Source organism: Mizuhopecten yessoensis, unplaced genomic scaffold (genome assembly GCF_002113885.1).
Source record: "Mizuhopecten yessoensis strain PY_sf001 unplaced genomic scaffold, ASM211388v2 scaffold8989, whole genome shotgun sequence".
Classification (NCBI taxonomy): domain Eukaryota; kingdom Metazoa; phylum Mollusca; class Bivalvia; order Pectinida; family Pectinidae; genus Mizuhopecten; species Mizuhopecten yessoensis.
In genome coordinates this window covers 627,574-655,424 of record NW_018407823.1, presented here as the reverse complement: position 1 = coordinate 655,424, position 27,851 = coordinate 627,574, and the positions used below count along the sequence as shown (strand labels likewise).

General features: G+C 40.8%; 1 protein-coding gene across 1 annotated transcript; it reads right to left on the bottom strand.

Annotated features, from left to right (window-relative positions):
* Positions 1-21,889: 21,889 nt before the first annotated feature.
* Positions 21,890-23,943, bottom strand: LOC110456972 (zinc finger protein 226-like; the record flags this gene model as incomplete). The annotated part of the gene is made up of 1 exon (XM_021508045.1): positions 21,890-23,943. A coding segment is annotated over one exon (1,371 nt), but the record flags the coding sequence as incomplete, so codon positions are not given.
* Between the last annotated feature and the right edge of the window lie 3,908 nt (positions 23,944-27,851).

The window sequence follows — 27,851 nt, the reverse complement described above, 5'->3', positions numbered from 1 at the left end:
GGGGGGGGGGGTCCCTGGAAAAGTCAATTTTGTTTCTAAACTGGCCTCCCAAACAGTTATTTCTGTAAAATTGCCCTATAGATTACCATAATAATTGTGTCCAAGGTAGGCACTCGAGATCAGAAATTATCAAACAAGTGTCGAGTTTATAAGTATAAATTGGGGTCACCCTTGAATTCTAGGGGGTTACGCTCTCTAATGTTCTCTGCTCTCCTGGAATATGTAATGACAAAATGGAAAGCAAGTGAGAAGTATTGGATTGGTTTCCGACAAAAACACTGGACCATTGTGTGTGTGAATTGCTAGGCGGCGGCGGATACTTCAAAGATAACGGAGGAGCAATATCCGACTTGATATACTGTATTATAAGCGGTCATATTTCGCGGGGGTTTAAATTTCGCTATTTTCACGCTTTGACTTATATATCCTAATTCTGAACACCAGCGAAGTTGTCAAAAATGTTAACCACTTTTGCGGACCTTATGTTGAAAATACTTATGACCCAATGCTGTTATAATGCAAGCTTAAATAAACTAAAATAAGATTATCACCAGACAACTGGCCCGTCCATTTAAAAACAACACTTACATATAAGTGGCCACAACATATTTATGTGTACACAGTAGGTGATTAATGGATTATAGTTTACTTCTACAAAGGTACATACACATTTGGTTTTCTTTTGAGTGAAGTCACTGGCGGATGACGACGCTCGAGATCGGTGTTTTCAAACGGTTTACCTGTATTTGAGGTTAAACCCTTAAATGATGACACTCGATCAAAATACTTTTCATGGCACATGGGATTCGGGTGCACAGCGAAATTTAACCCCCCGCGAATACGTACTGAATACAAAACCGCAAAATATTAACCCCGCGAATTTAAAGCGCTATACATGCACAGTGGCTTGTCAATTTATTTAATGTTATGCTGCAGTGTGATTTGATTGATGTACATCGATGTTAAAGGACCAAACATATCTACCTGTATCATCCACAAGGTGCGAAGTCTTCGTTCTTACATGACACGTTCCAGGCGTACTGTGCAGAGAACGCAAGAGAGCGTAACCTCTGGAATTTTGTAAATGTATTGGCATACACAGCCACATGCACGGTCAGAATATAGGTCCTAAGGGAGTGCTGTTTGTCATAGAAGAAGCATTAGAATTTTACCCTTTTTTTCCCATTCTTTGATTCCCAAATTTCCTATTCTTCAATTCCCAGAAACTGTGAGTTGGATTAAAATAAAACTTGGCATTAGTATGGGTGAGAATACAAAGATGTGCAAAACAGCTTAGTTTTAGTTAACCCTTTCACCCCTATGTAACTTTAATAGACACTACCATCCATTAATATGGACGAGTCCATTATGGTCTCGGTGGTGAAAGGGTTAATGTATAACCTGGATGGCCGCTGCAGCCTCTGTTGGGACAAAGGTTATTTATTGACAGATTTCCTTGTTTGGTATGTATGTGTATTATGTTATTCTTGCATACTAGACCGAGATATCCGCATTTCCGGCGCTGCTGGAAAATTCTATTCGACCCACGTGTCTGGATCGCTTACACGCGAGGCTGGCAGGGGAATTACAGTAACCTTTCGGGGTCAGCTACTGTTCGTGACGTTATTCTATGACGTTTTGGAGTCAGTCAGGGTCATTGACGTCATTAACAATTGCCATCCGGGCTTCAAATGCAAATTTATAAGAAATGTGCGGACAGTTTACAACTCTACTAGAAGAACAGCAGTTTTTACAGTTTTTAGGTAATAAGTAAGAAATATAATCCATCCCTGATGTGAGGTAATTATAAGGATAAGGTAATTCAAACCCTCTGGATAAAATATTGAGCAAAATACCCTCGGGTGTCCTGCTCAATATTTTATCCCTTGGGTTTGAATGACCTTATCCTTACCTCACATCAGGGATGGATTCTATTATTATTACGAATAGTAGAATGACTTTATTTAGCACCATTTGCGACTGTGGGGGTAATTTTGGGGACCTCTGTAGTGGCCACCGTTACGTAAAAATTAGAACTTGTTACAATTATTACCGATTCCATGCAATTGTTCACAATTAAATAGGCAATTTGTTAATCAATTTTGTTTTAGAAATAGTGTCATTATTTTGTCATAATGATATATTGTTGTATTATGCAGCTATCTTTAATTCCTGCTTTCAAATAATTTATTTCAATTTTGTAAACAGTCATCTGCAGACTTCTTTAAAGGATGCTGTGTAAGTATATATAATTTATAAAAAAAAGTTCAATTTCAGCCATTTCACATTAATTTTTACCTGGCTGACATATACGTACATACGATCATATCAAATAAAATTTTCGTAACATTTTGTATAGTTCTGTGTTGTTGGATCACCTAGGCCTGCCAATAAGGCAAGTGAGTTTATGTCATGGATTAGGGTCCATGCTGGGCTCCATTGTCCAGTGTCAACCTTTTCTCTAACAAATTCTACTGATAAATCAAAAGGCCTTGGATGTGTTATTGTCTAGTAGCATGCTGGGATGAAGGGTTATGTAGTTTTTAGCTCACCTAGCCGGAAAGGCCAAGTGAGCTGTATGTTGTGATGCAGCTTCCATCGTCCGTCGGTCATCAACTTCTAACTTTAAACAAATTATTCAGAATGGGTCCAAAATGTTGATATTTGGCCAGTAGCATGCATGCTTGGGCAAAGGGTTACGCTCAACTTTGTTCAAATCAATGACCTTGACCTATATTCAAGGTCATATGGGTCAGTCATTTAAAAAAAGAACACGGTCAGTAGCATGCTTGGATACATCCTCGATATCCAGGGGTTACGCTCACTTTCGCTCTCTGCACCCCTGGAATATGTCATAGCTATATTGAAGGCACGAAGATAGCTGTTTGATTGGTCTCAGTTAAAAAAACCAGACCAATCACTAGGCTGATACCTGTCTTTTGAAGATTACAAAGGAGAGATTCAAGCGTGTCTATTTTTACCGTAACTTGACCGTGAGATTCTTTTGATGTACATCAAAGGATCAAACTAGTCCTCTCGTCTCATCGTCAAGGTGCTGCACACCTAGTCTTCAATTTTGACATATTCCAGGGGTGCAGAGAGCGAAAGTGAGTGTTACCCTGGATATCGAGGATGGCTTGGATTAAGGTTACCGAGTTTATTAAAATGAATGACCTTGACTTATATACAAGGTGACATGGGGTCAGTTATCTTGGAAAACTTTCAAACAACTTCTTCTGAATAACCAAAATGACCAGGGTGATGATATTTGGCCAGTAACTTGCTGGCATGAAGGGCTACCAATCTTTTTTTCAAATGAATGACCTTAACTTTCACAGGGGTCAAATATGTTTTAAACCTTTAAACAACATCTCCTGGCCAAGACTGTTCAGTAGCATGTTTGGATGAATGATCTTGACTTACATTTATGTTTAAAATCTTTAAACGACTTCTTCTGAATAACCCTATATGAAGGGCTATAAAGATTGTCAGCGAAATGAATACTGATATTTTGTCTGCAGCTTTGTTTTAGTCCACTTTTAAGGTTACAAGTGTGATATTAATATCAGGTGAGCGATGCAGGCCCATTGGGCATCTTGTTTAAAAAAATGAATAACCTCAACCTACTTTCAACGTCACAGGAAACAAATGTGTTTTTTTAAGTCTTGAAACAAATTCTTCTGAATATTAGCCAAGAGAATAACCGCTTTTAGATTAAAGGATTTTACCCAAACCCCTTCTGTTTCAATATAAATTAGGGTTGATCAATTTTGGTTTCCAGCTTTTTGGCCCACATCATCACTGATGGTCCGTAGAAGGACAAAACAGCTGTATGATACATTGTAAAAATTCCCCTGTCGTTTCAGAGGGGGTGGGGGTTAACATGTACAGTTTAACAGAAGAGTTTTTCTGGGGCATACCTACATATTTCATATTGAATAACCAAGTTGGGGGTATGCAAGTCTTTTTGGGATGGCAGAGTACAAAACGTAGGTCACTCTGACCTATGGCCTTTGCCTCAAACTTTGGAAACTTTGTTGAAAGCATATCTCTCCCAAAAAGTAGGTCACTCTGACCTATGGTTTGACCTTTGAACCCTTACAAACTTTGTCCTACATTATTTGACATGGAGTTCCTGAATCGGTATGCCACTACATCTTAGGATGGCAAAGTGAGAAGTACAAAAAGTTGGTCAATGTGACCTATGGTTTGACCTTTGACCTATGGTTTGACCTTTGACCTCAACATTTGGAAAAGTTTGTCCTAAGCAACTATTCTATACTGTTAAACAGAGTAAGAAGAGTAACCAGATATGGTATTCAAGAACACCTTTTGAGATGCCAGAGTGCAGATTTCAAGAAATCGGTCTCTGTGACTTATGCTTTGACCTTTGACCTTAACGTTTTAACAAACTTGGTAGCCCTTCATGCCAACATATTTGACCCCTGTGACCTTGATATAAGTCAAGGTCATATATTTGAACAAACTTGGTAGCCCTTCATTCCAGCATGTTACTGGCCAAATATCATCACCCTAGGTCTCTTGGTTATTCAGAAGTTGTTTAAAGGTTTTAAACATATTTGACCCCTATGACATTGAAACTGGATGAAGGTCATTTATTTGAACAAACTTGGTAGCCCTTCATTCCAGCATCTTACTGGCCAAATATCATCACCCTAGGCCTCTTGGATATTCAGAAGAAGTTGTTTAAAGGTTTTCAACATATTTGACCCCTGTGACCTTGAATATAAGTCAAGTTCATTTATTTGAACAAACTTGGTAGCCCTTCATTCCAGCATCTTACTGGCCAAATATCATCACCCTAAGCCTTTTGGTTATTCAGAAAAAGTTGTTTCAAGATTTTAACATATTTGACCCCCGTGACCTTGAAAATGGATGAAGATCATTTATTTAAACAAATTTGGTAGCCCTTCATCCCAGCATGCTTCTGGCCAAATATCATCACACTAGGCCTTTTGGTTACTGAGAAGAAGTTGTTTTAAGTAAAAAGGTGAGGCCGGACGAACGCCGCACGGACGTCAGACGCCGCACCATGCCATAAGCTCACTTGGCCCTTCGGGCCAGGTATGCTAAAAACCCTACACAAGTTCCCTTACATTGTTGGGGTAGCCTGATGATGTTTAGGTCTTTGTCTAAATTAAAGGAGTGAAGCATCTGTGTCAGGAAGACACTTGCTGTAAGCATGGGACATTGCGCTGATCCTGTGGGGATATCTGTGCTGATTCTGTGGGGATATCTGTGCTGATCCTGTCGGAATATCCGTGCTGATCCTGTCGGGATATCTGTGCTGATCCTGTCGGGATATCTGTGCTGATCCTATCCGGATATCCGTGCTGATCCTGTCGGGATATCTGTGCTGATCCTATCTGGATATCCCTGCTGATCCTGTCGGGATATCTGTGCTGATCCTGTCGGGATATCCGTGCTGATTCTGTGGGGATATCCGTGCTGATCCTGTCAGGATTTCCATGCTGATCCTGTCAGGATATCTGTGCTGATCCTGTCGGGATATCCGTGCTGATTCTGTGGGGATATCCTGTAACCCCATTTTACTAACGAAGGCCACCCGGTTCTAGTGCACGATTTCGCACTATCCAAGTTCTTCTTTTGAGGATTTTGCCATTTGTTTAGAATTTCTTGTGTTTTGGACATTTGCTGCATATATCGTCAGGTTGGTCTAAATGTAGCCTGTTTGAGTATATCAAACATTTTCAACGGCATCAGTTCATCCTTTTTTTTTTCAGTTTCATTCCCGCCAAGTTTTCTATAAGAGATATTACAGTTTCGAGATAATGGCTTACATTCCTGTTAGTCTACAGAGAATAGGTCTCTACAGTTATACACCAATAATCAGGTGATATATATTTCATTTTAATTAAGTGGATAGCCCTTCACCCAAGGATGCCACAGGCCAAATACCATGTCGTGACCTTGGTTATACAAAGGAGTTGTTTCATGTTTTAATATAACTGACTTCTGTGATTTTGAAAATTAATAATTTGGACAAACTTGATAGCAGTATGAAACCGGACAGATATCATGACCATAGACATTGGTCATTCATGAAATTCAAATAGATCACTCAAAAGAAACTGATCCATTTTTTTAACACATTTGGCCTGGGTGCCCTTGAAATCTTTAGAAATTATTGACAGACCTCTTACACTACAGTACAGTTTCAGCTCATTTTTGGCAGGTGAACTTAAAAATATTGAAACGAAATGCAACATAGATGTTTGACAAGTCTCATACCACCGAAAGTTTATGGAAAGTGTTTTATTAAAAATCTGAGACACGATTGATAAATGTGAAATAAACTTTTAATTGAAACGTGAAAAATCAACAATTTATTGCTAATTAGAACGTTGTCTAATTTTTGTTTTGTGTTTTTCAAATTTGGGATACCTGCAATCCTTTTTTTTATAAGTCATCTTTGGATTAAATTGCGTCATTGTTACTGCCCTGATGTAAAGCCCACTGTGGTCCTGCTATAATGCCCACTGAGATCCTGCTGTAATGCCCACTGAGGCCCTGCTGTAATGCTCGCTGAGGTCCTGCTGTAATGCCCACTGAGGCCCTGCTGTAATGCTCGCTGATGCCCTGCTGTAATGTCCACTGAGGTCCTACTGTAATGTCCACTGAGGCCCTGCTGTAATGCTCGCTGATGCCCTGCTGTAATGTCCACTGAGGTCCTACTGTAATGTCCACTGAGGCCCTGCTGTAATGCTCGCTGATGCCCTGCTGTAATGTCCACTGATGTCCTGCTGTAATGTCCACTGATGCCCTGCTGTAATGCTTACTGAGTTCCTGCTGTAATGCCGACTGAGGTCCTATTGTAATGCCCACTGAGGTCCTGCTGTAATGCCCACTGAGGCCCTGCTGTAATGCCCACTGATGTCCTGCTGTAATGTCCACTGATGACCTGCTGTAATGCTTACTGAGTTCCTGCTTTAATGCCGACTGAGGTCCTTTTGTAATGCCCACTGAGGTCCTGCTGCAATGCCCACTGAGGTACTGCTGTAATGCCCACTGGGGTCCTGCTGTAATGCCCACTGAGGCACTGCTGTAATGCCCACTGAGGTCCTGTTGTAATGCCCACTGAGGTCCTGCTGCAATGCCCACTGAGGTACTGCTGTAATGCCCACTGGGGTCCTGCTGTAATGCCCACTGAGGACCTGCAGCTATAAAGCCCGCTGACACCCTGCTGTCATGCCCACTGAGGCCTTGCTGTAATGCTCACTGAGGTCCTGCTGTTATGCCCCCTGAGGCCCTGCTGTAATGCTCACTGAGGTCCTGCTGTTATGCCCACTGAGGACCTGCTGTAATGCCCACTGAGGCCCTGTTGTAATGCTCACTGAGGTCCTGCTGTTATGCCCCCTGAGGCCCTGCTGTAATGCTCACTGAGGTCCAGCTGTTATGCCCACTGAGGCCCTGCTGTAATGCACACTGAGGCCCTGCTGTAATGCTCGCTGATTCCCTGCTGTAATGTCCACTGAGGTCCTGCTGTAATGCCCACTGAGGCCCTGCTGTAATGCTCACTGAGGTCCTGCTGTTATGCCCACTGAGGCCCTGCTGTAATGCCCACTGAGGCCCTGCTGTAATGCTCACTGAGGCCCTGCTGTAATGCACATTGAGGCCCTGCTATAAAGTGCTATAGATAATAGAGTACTAGCTGGCACTCTCTTACTTATGTAGTAAATCCTCCATATAATGCTGCACGCTCTTGTAACTGGAGAGGAAAAATGCGCCGCCAGACCATGGTTTGAACCCGCGACCCCCCAAACTCTAGACCCTCAAGGTAGGGGATGATTATTTATCTCCCTTCCTATTATTTCAGTCACAACTCCACCGACAGTAGTCTACCATGTTTGTAAACAAAAACACATGTGGGATATGAATATCGTCATTCATTTGTGATGACGTCATAATTACCGGTGACACATTTTAATGACGTCACAATTAAACACATGCTAATGGGCACAAGGCTATCTCCCCCTAAGGGTGACAAGCTGATCTTTCCCGGTTAAAACGGGAGACACACCTGTTAAGGTTGGGAGAATATCTTTTCTACGTGTACAACAAACAGAAGAAATACACATAAGATACATCCACATGATTGCACACCTAAAATTTGGCAGACGATACAGTGAAGGATACCAAGGATGAATAACACTGCATTATACGCCTGTGTTTTCCTTCTAGGAGGCTCATCGGTAATGCTGGGCACCAAATAAGGGGAAAATCCGAATTTGTCTGATTTTCTGTTGAAATAGAAATGCATCTTGTTAGCTACCCGTACTCCTATGGTGTACCAGTCAAACCAGGTAAGTGTGTTCAATGTACCAGCCAAACCAGGTATGTGTGGACAATGTACCAGCCAAACCAGGTATGTGTGTAAAATGTACCAGCCAAACCAGGTAAGTGTGTACAATGTACCAACCAAACCAGGTATGTGTGTACAATGTACCAGCCAAACCAGATATGTGTGGACAATGTACCAGCCAAACCAGGTATGTGTGTACAATGTACCAGCTAAACCAGGTATGTGTGTACAATGTACCAGCCAAACCAGGTATGTGTGTACAATGTACCAGCCAAACCAGGTATGTGTGTACAATGTACCAGCCAAACCAGGTATGTGTGTACAATGTACCAGCCAAACCAGGTATGTGTGTACAATGTACCAGCCAAACCAGGTATGTGTGTACAATGTACCAGCCAAACCAGGTATGTGTGTACAATGTACCAGCCAAACCAGGTATGTGTGTACAATGTACCAGCCAAACCAGGTATGTGTGTACAATGTACCAGCCAAATCAGGTATGTGTGTACAATGTACCAGCCAAACCAGGTATGTGTGTACAATGTACCAGCCAAACCAGGTATGTGTGTACAATGTACCAGCCAAACCAGGTATGTGTGTACAATGTACCAGCCAAACCAGGTATGTGTGTACAATGTACCAGCCAAACCAGGTATGTGTGTACAATGTACCAGCCAAACCAGGTATGTGTGTACAACGTACCAGCCAAACCAGGTAAGTGTGTTCAATGTACCAGCCAAATCAGGTATGTGTGTACAATAGGACTGCAACTACACACATACCTCATGATACGTATTACGATACACATACCTCACGATACAATACGTATCACGATACACATACCTGACGATACGATAGATGTCACGATACACATACCTCACGATACGATACATATCACAATACACATACCTCATGATACGATACAAATCACAATACACATATCTAACGATACGATACATATCACGATACACATACCTCACGATACGATACATATCACGATACACATATCTCACGATACGATACATATCACAATACACATACCTCATGATACGATACAAATCACAATACACATATCTAACGATACGATACATATCACGATACACATACCTCACGATACGATACATATCACGATACACATATCTCACGATACGATACATATCACAATACACATACCTCATGATACGATACAAATCACAATACACATATCTAACGATACGATACATATCACGATACACATACCTCACGATACGATACATATCACGATACACATATCTCACGATACGATACATATCACAATACACATACCTCATGATACGATACAAATCACAATACACATATCTAACGATACGATACATATCACGATACACATACCTCACGATACGATACATATCACGATACACATATCTCACGATAGGATACATATCACAATACACATATCTCACGATACGATACATGTCATGATACACATATCTCACGATACGATACATATCACAATACACATACCTCACGATACGATACATGTCACAATACACATATCTCCCGATACGATACATGTCACAATACACATATCTCACGATACGATACATGTCACAATACACATACCTCACGATACGATACATGTCACAATACACATATCTCACGATACGATACATGTCACGATACACATACCTCACGATACGATACATATCACAATACACATATCTCACGATACGATACATGTCACGATACACATACCTCACGATACGATACATATCACAATACACATACCTCACGATACGATACATGTCACAATACACATATCTCACGATACGATACATGTCACGATACACATACCTCACGATACGATACATATCACAATACACATATCTCACGATACGATACATGTCACGATACACATACCTCACGATAGGATACATATCACAATACACATATCTCACGATACGATACATGTCATGATACACATATCTCACGATACGATACAAATCACAATACAAATACCTCACGATACGATACATGTCACAATACACATATCTCACGATACGATACATGTCACAATACACATATCTCACGATACGATACATGTCACAATACACATACCTCACGATACGATACATGTCACAATACACATACCTCACGATACGATACATGTCACAATACACATATCTCACGATACGATACATGTCACAATACACATACCTCACGATACGATACATGTCACAATACACATACCTCACGATACGATACATGTCACAATACACATATCTCACGATACGATACATGTCACGATACACATACCTCACGATACGATACATATCACAATACACATAACTCACGATACGATACATGTCACGATACACATATCTCACGATACGATACATGTCACGATACACATACCTCACGATAGGATACATATCACAATACACATACCTCACGATAGGATACATATCACAATACACATACTTCACGATACGATACATATCACAATACACATAACTCACGATAGGATACATATCACAATACACATACTTCACGATAGGATACATATCACAATACACATACTTCACGATACGATACATGTCACAATACACATACCACACGATACGATACAAATCACAATACACATACCTCACGATACGATACATATCACGATACACATACTTCACGATAGGATACATATCACAATACACATACCTCACGATATTATACATGTCACAATACACATACCACACGATACGATACAAATCGCAATACACATACCTCACGATAGGATACATATCACACTACACATACCTCACGATATGATACATGTCACGATACACATACCACACGATACGATACATTTCACAATACACATACCTCACGATAGGATACATGTCACGATACACATACCACATGATACGATACATATCACAATACACATACCTCACGATCCGATACATATCACAATACACATACCTCACCATACGATACAAATCACAATACACATACCTCACGATACTATACATATCACAATACACATACTTCACGATACGATACATATCGCAATACACATACCTCACGATATGATACATGTCACAATACACATACCACACGATACGATACAAATCATACTTCACGATAGGATACATATCACAATACACATCCTTCACGATACGATCCATGTCACAATACACATACCACACGATACGATACAAATCACAATACACATACCCCACGATACGATACATATCACAATACACATACTTCACGATACGATACATATAACAATACACATACCTCACGATATGATACATGTCACGATACACATATCTCACGATACGATACATATCACGATACACATACTTCACGATAGGATACATATCACAATACACATACCTCACGATACGATACAAATCACAATACACATAACTCACGATAGGATACATATCACAATACACATACTTCACGATATGATACATGTCACGATACACATATCTCACGATACGATACATATCACGATACACATACCTCACGATACGATACAAATCTTAATACACATACTTCACGATACGATACAAATCACAATACACATACCTCACGATACGATACAAATCACAATACACATAACTCCCGATACGATACATATCACAATACACATACCTCACGATATGATACATGTCACGTTACACATACCTCACGATAGGATACATATCACGATACACATACCTCACGATATGATACATGGATACATATCACAATACACATAACTCACGATAGGATACATATCACAATACACATACTTCACGATACGATACAAATCACAATACACATATCTCACCATACGATACATATCACAATACACATACCTCACGATATGATACATGTCACGTTACACATAACTCACGATAGGATACATATCACGATACACATACCTCACGATATGATACATGTCAAGATACACATACCACACGATACGATACATATCACGATACACATACCTCACGATACGATACAAATCACAATACACATAACTCCCGATACGATACATATCACAATACACATACTTCACGATAGGATACATATCACAATACACATCCCTCACGATACGATACATATCACGATACACATACCTCACGATACGATACAAATCACAATACGCATACCTCACGATACGATACAAATCACAATACACATCCCTCACCATACGATACATATCACAATACACATACCTCACGATATGATACATGTCACGATACACATACCCCACGATACGCTACAAATCACAATACACATAACTCACGATACGATACATATCACAATACACATACTTCACGATAGGATACATATCACAATACACATACTTCACGATACGATACATATCACAATACACATACCTCACGATATGATACATGTCACGTTACACATAACTCACGATAGGATACATATCACGATACACATACCTCACGATATGATACATGTCAAGATACACATACCACACGATACGATACATATCACGATACACATACCTCACGATATGATACATGTCACGTTACACATACCACACGATACGATACAAATTACAATACACATACCTCACGATAGGATACATATCACACTACACATACCTCACGATACGATACAAATCACAATAAACATACCTCACGATATGATACATGTCACGATACACATACCACACGATACGATACATTTCACAATACACATACCTCACGATAGGATACATGTCACGATACACATACCACATGATACGATACATATCACAATACACATACCTCACGATAGGATACATATCACAATACACATACCACACGATACGATACATTTAACAATACACATACCTCACGATAGGATACATATAACACTACACATACCTCACGATATGATACATGTCACAATACACATACCACACGATACGATACATTTAACAATACACATACCTCACGATAGGATACATGTCACAATACACATACCACATGATACGATACATATCACAATACACATACCTCAAGATAGGATACATATCACAATACACATACCACATACCTCACGATAGGATACATATCACACTACACATCCCTCACGATACGATACAAATCACAATACACATACCACACGATACGATACATATCACAATACACATATCTCATGATACGATACAAATCACAATACAAATCACAATACACAAACCTCAAGATACAATACATGTCACGATACACATACATCACAATACAATACATATCAAGATACACATATCTGACGATAGGATACACAAACCTCACAGTACAATACGTATCACCATACACATACCCCACGATACGATACATATCACGATACGATACATATCATAATATGATACAAAAGGTATCATGATACACATACCCCACGATACGATACATATCACGATACGATACTTATCATGATATGATACAATAGGTATCATGATACACATACCTCACGATATGATACGTATCACGCTACGATGCTTACAATAGGTCAACTTCATAGTGATTGAGTGCAGGCACTTATTGAGTTTTTAAGAGTTTTATAACAAGAGGCCCAATGGCCCTGCATCGCTCACCTGGTATTAATCTCACACTTGTTATCTTAAAAGTGGACTAAAATACAGCTACATGCAGAATATCAGTATTTGATTCATAAGAGCCTATTAAAAGATTTTAACATTTGACGCCTGTGACCTTGAATGTCGAACAGGGACATAAGGTTGAACAGAGTTTATAGTCTTCCAACCCATTTGCTTATTAAGAAGTCGTTTTAAGGTTTGTAACATATTTGACCCCTGTGACCTTGAATGTATGTCAAGGTCATTCATTTGAACAAACTTGGTAGCCCTGCATCCCAGCATGCTACAGGCCCAATATCAGTACCCTGGGTCTTTTGGTTATTGAGAAGAAGTTGTTTGAAGATTTTAAGACATTTGACCCATGTGACCTTGAAAGTGGGTCAAGGTCATTCATTTGATCAAACTTGGTAGCCCTTCATCCCAACATGATACTGGCCAAATATCATCACCCTAGGCCTTTTGGTTATTGAAAAGAAGTTGTTTAAAGTAAAATATTGACACCGGATGCCAGACGGACGAGGTGCCAGGTGAGCTAAAAATTAATTAATGATTTAAGTACTGTTAGCATATCGTGACACAGACAAACAAAACAATTTGATACGATACACAAGAAAGTATCATAATACAATACGATACAATATATCGTTGCAGCCCTAGTGTACAAACAGGTGAATTTTGTAGACTAGAAATTAAAATTGTTTTAAATCGATCACGTAGTCCTTTGAAAGCTTATAACAATACGTGAACAAGGAATTCTTCAGTGTTTAAAACACTATTTTCCTCGACATGCATGTTATAACTACTTGCTATCCAAATTGACCATTTTTCACAAATGACAAGATAAAAATACCAAAAATTATTGCACACTTTGCTTGGATGAAAGATATTCATGGTTTTATATTCCACGCAAACCTAAAATATGAAACATTTCGCTAAAAAGTAATGGTTAAAAAACACGTATGAAAAATCAAATTTTTATTTTCTCTTCATCGTTATACATTTGTATGTATGTCTGTTAATGTTTATGTAACATCTCTTTATGTATGTCTGTTAATGTTTATGTAACATCTCTCTACCAGACATCATTGTGTATCATGACAACAAGAGGCCCAGAGGGCCTGTATACCTGTAGCTCACCTGCATATTTAAGCAATCATGGCAAAATATTCTCAATGAAAGTTGTAGCATGGCGAAATGGATATATAGGGCCAGTCCCTTGGGCAAACCCTTGCAGTTTTGTGTATATCTAAATCCTCATGCTCAGCAATAATTTTGTGTATATTTTAATAAGGTGGGAATCTCAAATGTTATGAGCCAGGGACTAAGTCCCTCAGGGTGGGAGCAGACCCAGAGGCCTGTTCTGGAGGCATGATTTTGTTCATCTCCGATACTCAGCAATTGCATATATACGGTTATGGGGTGGGAGTCTCAACTGTTTCAAAGTTATGGTGCAGGAACTAAGTCCCTAGGTGTTTTGTCAGACCCTAATACATATATCATGATTGGATATTGAGACAATTATATATTTATATGGTTATGGGGTGGGGATCTTAAAAGCTGTATGTTATAAGTCGAGCCATCCTGGAAGATTATGTGTATTTGTCTCTATAGGTTACGTAGGAATCTTCCATCATTTCCCCCCATCCCTCAGCCCTGTCCGCCTTCAACTTGTAAAATTCGCACAACCTGATAATGCTTCAAACTATATATTTTTTAGTTCCAAAGAAGACACTTCTAGCAATATTGCTCTATTGCCTTTTTCAGCCCTGCCCCTTAGCCCCACCAGCTGATAATGCTTCCAACTAGAAGGGAGGGGGCAACTTCCTCTCTGAAACAAAAGTGACTTTCAAACTAGGTCAATGTCATTAACTTCAGCAAACGTCTGCAAACAAGCTACAAAGACAAGAACATAGATTCTGATGCAAGGCATCACTGGTCTATAAACAACAGGCCTCACTGGTCTATACACAACAGACCTAACTGGTCTATAAACAACAGGCCTAACTGGTCTATACACAACAGGCCTCACTGGTCTATACACAACAGGTCTCACTGGTCTATAAATAACAAGCCTCACTGGTCTATACACAACAGACCTAACTGGTCTATACATAACAGACCTAACTGGTCTATACACAACAGGCCTCACTGGTCTATACACAACAGGCCTCACTGGTCTATACACAACAGACCAACCTGGTCTATACACAACAGACCTCACTGGTCTATACACAACAGACCTAACTGGTCTATACACAACAGCCCTCACTGGTCTATACACAACAGACCTACCTGGTCTATACACAACAGACCTAACTGGCCTATACACAACAGCCCTAACTGGTCTATACATAACAGACCTAACTGGTCTATACACAACAGGCATCACTGGTTTATAAACAACAGACCTCACTGGTCTATTAACAACAGACCTAACTGGTCTATACACAACAGACCTAACTGGCCTATACACAACAGACCTAACTGGTCTATACACAACAGACCTCACTGGTCTATACACAACAGACCTAACTGGCCTATACACAACAGCCCTAACTGGTCTATACCCAACAGACCTCACTGGTCTATACATAACAGCCCTAACTGGTCTATACATAACAGCACTAACTGGTCTATACACTACAGACCTAACTGTTCTATACACAACAGACCTAACTGGCCTATACATAACAGACCCAACTGGTCTATACACAACAGACCTACCTGCTCTATACACAACAGACCTCACTGGTCTATACATAACAGCCCTAACTGGTCTATACACAACAGCCCTAACTGCTCTATACACAACAGCCCTCACTGCTCTATACACAACAGGCCTCCCTGGTCTATACACAACAGGCCTAACTTGTCTATACATAACAGACCTAACTTGTCTATACACAGCAGGCCTAACTTGTCTATACACAACAGGCCTAACTAGTCTATACACAACAGGCCTCACTGGACTATACACAACAGACCTAACTGGTCTATGCACAACAGACCTCACTGTTCTATACATAACAGACCTAACTGGTCTATACATAACAGGTCTCACTGGTCTATACACAACAGGCCTCACTGGTTTATAAACAACAGACCTCACTGGTCTATAAACAACATACCTAACTGGTCTATATATAACAGACCTAACTGGTCTATACACAACAGACCTAACTGCTCTATACACAACAGACCTCACTGCTCTATACACAACAGGCCTCACTGGTCTATACACAACAGGCCTCACTGGACTATACACAACAGGCCTCACTGGTCTATACACAACAGACCTAACTGGTCTATATACAACAGACCTAACTGGTCTATAAACAACAAACCTCACTGGTCTATACACAACAGACCTAACTGGTCTATACACAACAGGCCTCACTGGTCTATACACAACAGGCCTAACTTGTCTATACAAAACAGGCCTCACTGGTCTATACACAACAGGCCTAACTGGTCTATACATAACAGGCCTAACGGGTCTATACACAACAGACCTAACTGGTCTATGCACAACAGACCTCACTGGTCTATACACTACAGACCTAATTGGTCTATGCACAACAGACCTCACTGGTCTATACATAACAGACCTATACACAACAGACCTAACTTGTCTATACACAACAGGCCTAACTTGTTTATACACAACAGGCCTAACTTGTCTATACACAACAGTCCTAACTTGTCTATACACAACAGGCCTAACTTGTTTATACACAACAGGCCTAACTTGTCTATAGGCCTAACGGGTCTATACACAACAGCCCTAACTGGTCTATACACAACAGGTATCACTGGTCTATACACAACAGGCCTCAAGACTTAACTGGTCTATAAACAACAGACCTCATTGGTCTATACACAACAGATCTAACTGGTCTATACACAACAGCCCTAACTTGTCTATACACAACAGACCTAACTGGTCAATACATAACAGTCCTCACTGGTCTATACACAACAGGCCTCACTTGTCTATACACAACAGGCCTAACTGGTCTATGCACAACAGACCTCACTCTGGTCTATACACTACAGACCTAATTGGGCTATGCACAACAGACCTCACTGGTCTATACATAACATACCTAACTACCTAACTGGTCTATGCACAACAGACCTAACTGGTCCATACACAACAGACCTAACTTGTCTATACATAACAGACCTAACTGGTCTATACATCAGGCCTCACTGGTCTATACACAGCAGGCCTAACTGGTCTATACATAACAGCCCTATCTGGTCTATACATAACAGCCCTAACTGGTCTATACACTACAGACCTAACTGGTCTATGCACAACAGTCCTCACTGGTCTATACACTACAGACCTAATTGGTATATGCACAACAGACCTCACTGGTCTATACACAACAGACCTAACTGTTCAATACATAACAGGCCTCACGGGTCTATACACAACAGGCCTAACTTGTCTATACAAAACAGGCCTCACTGGTCTATACACAACAGACTTAACTGGTCTATAAACAACAGACCTCATTGGTCTATACACAACAGATCTAACTGGTCTATACACAACAGCCCTAACTGGTCTATACACAACAGGTATCACTGGTCTATACACAACAGGCCTCAAGACTTAACTGGTCTATAAACAACAGACCTCATTGGACTATACACAACAGACCTAACTGGTCTATAAGCAACCGGCCTCACTGGTCTATACACAACAGACTTAACTGGTCTATAAACAACAGACCTCATTGGTCTATACACAACAGATCTAACTGGTCTATGCACAACAGACCTCCCTGGTCTATACACTACAGACCTAATTGGTCTATACACAACAGACCTAACTGGGCTATAAACAACAGGCCTCACTGGTCTATACACAACAGACTTAACTGGTCTATAAACAACAGACCTCATTGGTCTATACACAACAGACCTAACTGGTCTATACACAACAGGTCTCACTGGTCTATACACAACAGGCCTCACTGGTCTATACACAACAGGCCTCACTGGTCTATACATAACAGGCCTAACTTGTCTATACACAACTGGCCTCACTGGTCTATACATAACATACCTAACTGGTATATACACTACAGACCTAACTGGTCTATACACAACAGGCCTAACTTGTCTATACACAACAGGCCTAACTTGTCTATACAAAACAGGCCTCACTGGTCTATACACAACAGGCCTCACTGGTCTATACACAACAGGCCTAACTGGTCTATACACAACAGGCCTCACTGGTCTATACATAACAGACCTAACTGGTCTATACACTACAGACCTAACTGGTCTATACACAACAGACCTAACTTGTCTATACACAACAGACCTTACTTGTCTATACACAACAGGCCTAACTTGTCTATACACAACAGGCCTCACTGGTCTATAAACAACAGACCTAACTGGTCTATAAACAACAGGCCTCACTGGTCTATACACAACATACCTAACTGGTCTATACACACCAGGCCTCCCTGGTCTATACACAACAGGCCTCACTGGTCTATACACAACAGACTTAACTGGTCTATAAACAACAGACCTCATTGGTCTATACACAACAGACCTAACTGGTCTATACAAAACAGGCCTCACTGGTCTATACACAACAGACTTAACTGGTCTATAAACAACAGACCTCATTGGTCTATACACAACAGACCTAACTGGTCTATACACAACAAACCTAACTGGTCTATAGACAACAGACCTAACTGGTCTATAAACAACAGGCCTCACTGGTCTATACACAACAGACTTAACTGGTCTATAAACAACAGACCTCATTGGTCTATACACAACAGACCTAACTGGTCTATAAACAACAGACCTCACTGGTCTATACACAACAGGCCTAACTTGTCTATACACAACAGGCCTCACGGGTCTATACACAACAGGCCTAACTTGGCTATACACAACAAGACTCACTGGTCTATACACAACAGCCCTAACTGGTCTATACACAACAGTCCTAACTTGTCTATACCCACCAGGCCTACCTTGTCTATACACAACAGGCCTAACTTGTCTACACACAACAGGCCTAACTTGTCTATACACAACCGGCCTAACTTGTCTATACACAACAGGCCTCACTGGTCTATACACAACATACCTCACTGGTCTATACACAACAGACCTCACAGGTCTATACACAACAGACCTAACTGGTCTATACATAACAGACCTCACTGATCTATACACAACAGGCCTCACTGGTCTATAAACAACAGCCCTCACTGGTCTATACACAACAGACCTCACTGGTCTTTTCACAACAGACCTCACTGGTCTATACACAACAGGCCTCACTGGTCTATAAACAACAGCCCTCACTGGTCTATACACAACAAACCTAACTGGTCTATAGACAACAGACCTAACTGGTCTATAAACAACAGGCCTCACTGGTCTATACACAACATACCTCACTGGTCTATACACAACAGACCTCACAGGTCTATACACAACAGACCTAACTGGTCTATACACAACAAACCTAACTGGTCTATAAACAACAGCCCTAACTGGTCTATACACAAAAGACCTCACTGGTCTATACACAACAGACCTCACAGGTCTATACACAACAGACCTAACTGGTCTATACATAACAGACCTCACTGATCTATACACAACAGGCCTCACTGGTCTATAAACAACAGACCTCACTGGTCTATACACAACAAACCTAACTGGTCTATAAACAACAGACCTAACTGGTCTATAAACAACAGACCTAACTGGTCTATACACAACAGACCTCACTGGTCTATACACAACAGACCTCACTGGTCTATACACAACAGACCTCACTGGTCTATACACAACAGACCTAACTGGTCTATACACAACAGACCTAACTGGTCTATACACAACAGACCTCACTGGTCTATACACAACAGACCTCACTGGTCTATACACAACAGACCTCACTGGTCTATACACAACAGGCCTCACTGGTCTATACACAACAGGCCTCACTGGTCTATACACAACAGACCTAACTGAACTTTTAAAAGTAAATGTGGATCATAACAATTCATCTAAACAAACACCATAGCCGTCTTCCATAGCTACAGAACAATTCATCTAAAATACATAACAGGCCTCACTGGTCTATACACAACAGAACTAACTGAACTTTTAAAAGTAAATGTGGATCATAACAATTCATCTAAACAAACACCATAGCCGTCTTCCCTAGCTACAGAACAATTCAACTAAACAAACACCATAGCCTTCTTCCATAGCTACAGAACAATTCATCTAAACAAACACCATAGCCTTCTTCTCTAGCTACAGAACAATTCATCTAAACAAACACCATAGCCTTCTTCCCTAGCTACAGAACAATTCAACTAAACAAACACCATAGCCTTCTTCCCTAGCTACAGAACAATTCAACTAAACAAACACCATAGCCGTCTTCCCTCGCTACAGAACAATTCATCTAAACGAACACCATAGCCGTCTTCTCTAGCTACAGAAAAATTCATCTAAACAAACACCATAGCTTTCTTCTCTAGCTACAGAACAATTCAAATACTAAGCCTAAAGCTTTTCGTTTATTCTTTCAATTTGGCCTGGTGTGTACCTCTAGCTGAGAGGAGTGACTAAACTCTTTATCGAACAATTCATCTAAACAAACACCACAGCCGTCTTCTCTAGCTACAGAAAAATTCATCTAAACAAACACCATAGCCTTCTTCCCTAGCTACAGAACAATTCAACTAAACAAACACCATAGCCTTCTTCCATAGATACAGAACAATTCATCTAAACAAACACCACAGCCGTCTTCTCTAGCTACAGAAAAATTCATCTAAACAAACACCATAACCGTCTTCCCTAGCTACAGAACAATCCATCTAAACAAACACCATAGCCGCCTTCCCTATAGCTACAGAACAATTCCTCTAAACAAACACCATAGCCGTCTTCCCTATAGCTACAGAACAATTCCTCTAAACAAACACCATAGCCGTCTTCACTATCTACAGAACAATTCAACTAAACAAACACCATAGCCGTCTTCCCTCGCTACAGAACAATTCATCTAAACAAACACCACAGCCGTCTTCTCTAGCTACAGAAAAATTCATCTAAACAAACACCATAACCGTCTTCCCTAGCTACAGAACAATTCAACTAAACAAACACCATAGCCGTCTTCTCTAGCTACAGACCAATTCATCTAAACAAACACCATAGCTGTCTTCTCTAGCTACAGATCAATTCATCTAAACAAACACCATAACCGTCTTCCCTAGCTACAGAACAATACATCTAAACAAACACCATAGCTGTCTTCTCTAGCTACAGATCAATTCATCTAAACAAACACCATAGCCGTCTTCACTATCTACAGAACAATTCAACTAAACAAACACCATAGCCTTCTTCTCTAGCTACAGCACAATTCATCTAAACAAACACCACAGCCGTCTTCTCTAGCTACAGAAAAATTCATCTAAACAAACACCATAGCCGTCTTCTCTAGCTACAGAACAATTCAAATACTAAGCCTAAAGCTTTTCGTTTATTCTTTCAATTTGGACGTTCTGGATAAAATGGCACCATGTCAATCTTGCATAGGTGCGTGATCTTGACACTCAGAGATGACTCTCTAGCCGATTGGGATAGATGACTCAGAGTCTGAGGTTGTCTTTGAATTCTCCTGTTTATGAACCTTAAGGTGTATCTTAAGGCTAGAACTCTGAGTGAACCCCCTATCACAGATGTCACATTGATATGGCTTCTCCCCTGTATGTATCCTGATGTGTGTTCGCAGGCTAGATCCTACACTAAATCCTCTACCACAGATGTCACATGTATATGGTTTCTCACCGGTGTGCGTCCTGAGGTGTACCTGAAGGCTAGCGTACTGATTAACTCCCTTACCACACACGTAACATTTGTATTGTCTTGTCTCCCCTGTATGTGTCCTGATATGAGACTGTAGGTTGCCTTTATGATTAAAAACTTTACCACAGAAGTCACACACGCATGGGTTCTCTCCCGTGTGAGACTTGATGTGTACTTGTAGGTACTTTGTTCGACTGAATCCTTCACCACAGATATCACACTTGCAAGGCTTCTCCCCTGAATGAGTCGTCATGTGTATTTGGAGGTTACTTGCCTGACTAAACCCTTTACCACACACATCACACTTGTATGGCTTCTCCCCTGTATGTATGATCAGATGTCTATTGAGACGATATGAACACATGAATCCTTTTCCGCAAACGTTACATTTGTATGGTTTCTCGTCCGAATGCGACATAATGTGCATCCGCAGGTTTGAAGAGGAACTGTAGCACTTGCCACACTCTTCGCACCTGTGAGCTTTTTCCCTTTTACTTTTATCTGTATGTGTCCTGAGATGGCCCAGTAGGATGGAGTTTTGATTAAATGCCTTACCACAGATATCACACTTGCATGGCTTTTCGCCCGTATGTATCCTGGCGTGTCTCACCAGATGAGATGAACACCCGAACTTTTTACCACAGACATCACACTTGGTTGATTTCTGTTTGATGCTTGTTTCTTGTTTTGATCCCTTTGCACACACTTCACACCTGTTGGGTTTTTCACCTGTTTCAGATAGTAGGCTACGCGTCACACTAAACCAGGCTCCACAGACAACACACTTGCATGGCGTCATCCCCGTGTGTCTCTTCAGGTGTTTTTGAAGACTTCCTATATTACCAAACAAGTCGCCACAAACATCACATTTGAATGGCCGTTCTCCTGTATGTTTTCTCAAGTGATTCTGTAAGTTTGTCGTGTCGTGAAACCCCTGTCCACACACACCACATTTATATGGTAGTTCCCCGGTGTGTGTCCTCGTGTGTCGTTGTAAGTGATGTTTCAAAATAAACTCTTTTGCACATATTTCACACTTGTACGGTTTCACTCTTGTATGTGTCTTGAGGTGTGTATATAGGCTACCTTTCTGATTGAACTCCTTACTACACACATCACACTGTCCTGTGTGTGTTCATTTAGATGTGTCTGAAGGTCAGATGCATCAGCTAAAGTCTTACCGCAAACATTACAATGGAAAGGCTGTTCCGCTGTATGTACTTTCAGGTGTGTCTGTAGATTATGTGCCTCTTCAAAGTCCTCACAACCGACGTTGCACTTGTACTGTGTTTCTGTAGTATTCGTTCCTGTGGGAACATTTAGTTCCGAGGAATCACTCATCTCCCCATCACCAACATCACACATGTACATGTTTGGCTCCTCATCTACATGTGTCTGTATGTGGACTTGAGGTCGAGTCAATCCCACATCACACGTGTACATGTTTGGTTCCTGGCCTGTATGTGTCCTGGTATGTACCTCATGTATGGACAACCCTACAACACAAGGTTTTGAGAGATTTGGTTCCATATAACTGAAATTAAATTATCAGGAAAATAGACAATTTGTTACCAATAATATTTGTATGTAAAAATCAGTTAGTTTTCACATTTGACTGCAGCGTAGAAGTTTAACTCCCTTGAAATACTCATTATCAACAATTCCGGTATTAGGGATTTGTACGATTTAAATTTAAATAATGTAGATATCTTTAAAATGTATAAATGATTGTGTTGTTGAGAAATTAACGCATTCAACCCTACAATGTACATATTTAAACTGGACTTTCCCAGACATTAATTTGGAAAAGTTCAATGGCTACTTTTGGGGTGAAATATGGACAGATGCTTGTATCAGGTTTTTAGTCTGAGTGAGGGGCTTGTGTACAAGATGACTGGAGGCAGACCCTGAGACCAATCCTGGTAGCGTATCTCTATTCTGTATTTGAACTTCCATGCACAGCGATTGATCGATCTTAACTGTTTTTGGAGGCACGGTGGTCTAGTGGTTAACGACGCCAGGCTCGTGACTGAAGAGTTGCGGGTTAGAGTCAGTCACAGCACTGTGTTGTATTCTTGAGCAAGATACATGTACTTTACTCCGCTTATTCCAGTCTACTCAGCTGTAAATGAATATGTGGTTGGGCAGTGCTAGAATTGTTGAATGCTAGCTGTGAGTGCCAAAATTGCAGCACCGGCTGTATGTATAATCCCCAGGGAGTTGAGAAAGATATTGGCAGGTTGCAAAGGCCCTATAACCATGGATAATAATTTGTGAACCACTTTGAGAAACCTACATTGTACAAACTAAGTTGTGATAAAGCGGTAATTTAATTATTATTATTTTAGAGTTGTGACTGAGAAGTCCCTTCGGGTATGGCCAAATCACAGGGTCTATTCTAATATCATGATTTAATTGATCTCTTTTTGTTCAGTAATTGTTTTCAATGACTATGGGATGGGGATACATTTCAAAGTTATGATTATGACCCAGGGTCTCCAGGGTTGGGGCCTGACCCAGAGTCTCTGGGGTTGAGACCTGACCCAGGGTCTCCGGGGTTGGTGCCAGACCCAGAGTCTCTGGGGTTGGGGCCTGACCCAGGGTCTCCGGGGTTGGGGCCTGACCCAGGGTCTCCAGGGTTGAGACCTGACCCAGGGTTGGGGCCTGCATGACCCAGAGTAAACAAGGGCATTATTCTTTCAACTAGTCTAAATCCAATAATATGGTGTACATTACTAACTTAAGTGTGTAGTCACGGAATCATCTCGTGCCGATGCGACAGTTGTGCACGACTTTTCAGTGTACTATTTAGGCCAGACAAAAAATGTATTTCCTGTAACATTTTGAAAAAAAATGTGTGCAGGTAGGTAACAAATTTTATTTGAACGAATACTTTCTATGGGAGAGTGATCTTGACTTTAACAGGGCTTCTTTGAAAATTGCCTTAAAATGTTGCACAAAAACGTTAGGGTAGGTAGAGTTACCGGAAACAACAAATATTTGTTGTTTGGCCTTTAACATTTTCTCTTCGGCTTCATTGGTTTATATAGCTAACAAGTTATATGATATCGTAGCAGCGGATGTGGTACCGAATGAGTCAAAGATAAATCCTCCCTAACCGAGTCGGTATGAAGCAACTAGTACTTTATAGTAGGGCGACACAAGGTTTTCAAATGGTTACCTGCATCGTACCGTCTACTAAATGACAAATATGATCTTTGATGTGTGTTGACATCGGAGTTACTCAAGCGCTTAAATAGCCTAGCGGGGACGTACTAAAATCAGGATGTTATGGACCTATAGGGAAACAACTTTCCTGAGTACACAACGATATTCCATGGCCACCGTTTATACAACGGAAGAAAAAGGATATTAAAGCTAACGTTATTCCTCTATATCCCTTACTGGGTGCTTTTATTAATTCATACTAAATTTTGACAAAATCCTGTCCTTCCTACAGAAGAAGAAGGATTTTGAAGAATTTGCTCTATTTCCCCTATTGGGCCCGGCCCCTCTGCCCCAAGGGGGCCACACTCACCGTTTATACAAACTAGGTCCCCTTGGCCTACGGTTGCTCCAGACCAAATTTACCGGGTAGTAAAAAATCTACTTCGTCGTTCAGGACTATATATATAGCGGTTTAAAGGAAAAGTTGACTGACGGACGACGGACCGTAGATGCTGCGGTATGGCATATGCTCACCATGGTCCTTCGGACCAGGTGAGCTAAAAAAATGTGTATCAAAGAAATACGAAAGTCAATACTAAGCGTTTATGTATACTGCTAAGCCCTCAAAATTATAAATATTTGCTCAAGACCTAAAATATCTGGATTGGCCGGAGTTATCCCGGGGCCAAACTTGCCCCGGCTCCTTATAATCCCTAGCCCCATGTTGAACCATCCCGCACTGGATCAGCCCTGGTTCGTTGTTTTTCAAAACACCTTAGAAATACTTACAAATTAAATATTGGCGATATTAAATCACTCATCCAGATGTCATCTGCATAGGGATAATTAACCGAAATCGATCTGCCTGTGGCATCCATATTGGTATATTTTGGACCCTACAATTATCTATTGTTTCCTTCATCTTTCTTTACTTAGCTGTTGCGATGATACGATGATACAAAACGCTAAACAAGTGAAGTTCATAGAAATGTTTTTACCTGTAATTACTCCATTCCATTTTAGCTCACCTGGTCCTGAACGGCCACGTAAATTTTGACTAAATTTGGTCTGGAGCATCCTTAGGCCAAGGGGACTCAATTTTGTATAAACAGTGGGTGTGGTTCTCCTGGGGGCAGAGGGGCGGGCCAAATAATGGAAATAGAGGTAAAACCTTTAAAATCCTTCTTCTACCGTAGGGATTAAGGGATTTTCTCCTAATTTGGTCTGGAGCATCCTTGGGCCAAGGGGACTCAATTTTGTATAAACAGTGGGTGTGGTTCTCCTGGGGGCAGAGGGGCGGGGCCAAATAATGGAAATAGAGGTAAAACCTTTAAAATCCTTCTTCTACCGTAGGGATTAAGGGATTTTCTCCTAATTTGGTCTGGAGCATCCTTGGGCCAAGGGGACTCAATTTTGTATAAACAGTGGGTGTGGTTCTCCTGGGGGCAGAGGGGCGGGGCCAAATAATGGAAATAGAGGTAAAACCTTTAAAATCCTTCTTCTACCGTAGGGATTAAGGGATTTTCTCCTAATTTGGTCTGGAGCATCCTTGGGCCAAGGTGACTCAGTTTTGTAATTGTCTAAGTCTGGGTCAGAGGAAACTCCAGCAGGTTATAGCAGACGAGGAAAGATTTACTCAATGGATCCAGTATCCGACTCGCTCCAATGCATCCGGGCCCTCCCTACTCACAAATTTTGATTTGAATTATGACCGCGTTACTTTTCGACTCTTCATACAAAAGCCTTCCTATTTGTGTAGAGTATGTGAAGTAGGGTTGTTTGCGGTAGGACAAACCAGACGAAGTCTTCAAATTCAGTTCTGTACATTTATTCATGCCATCGTTAAAGTGACGGGATATGGGAAAGAGAGTC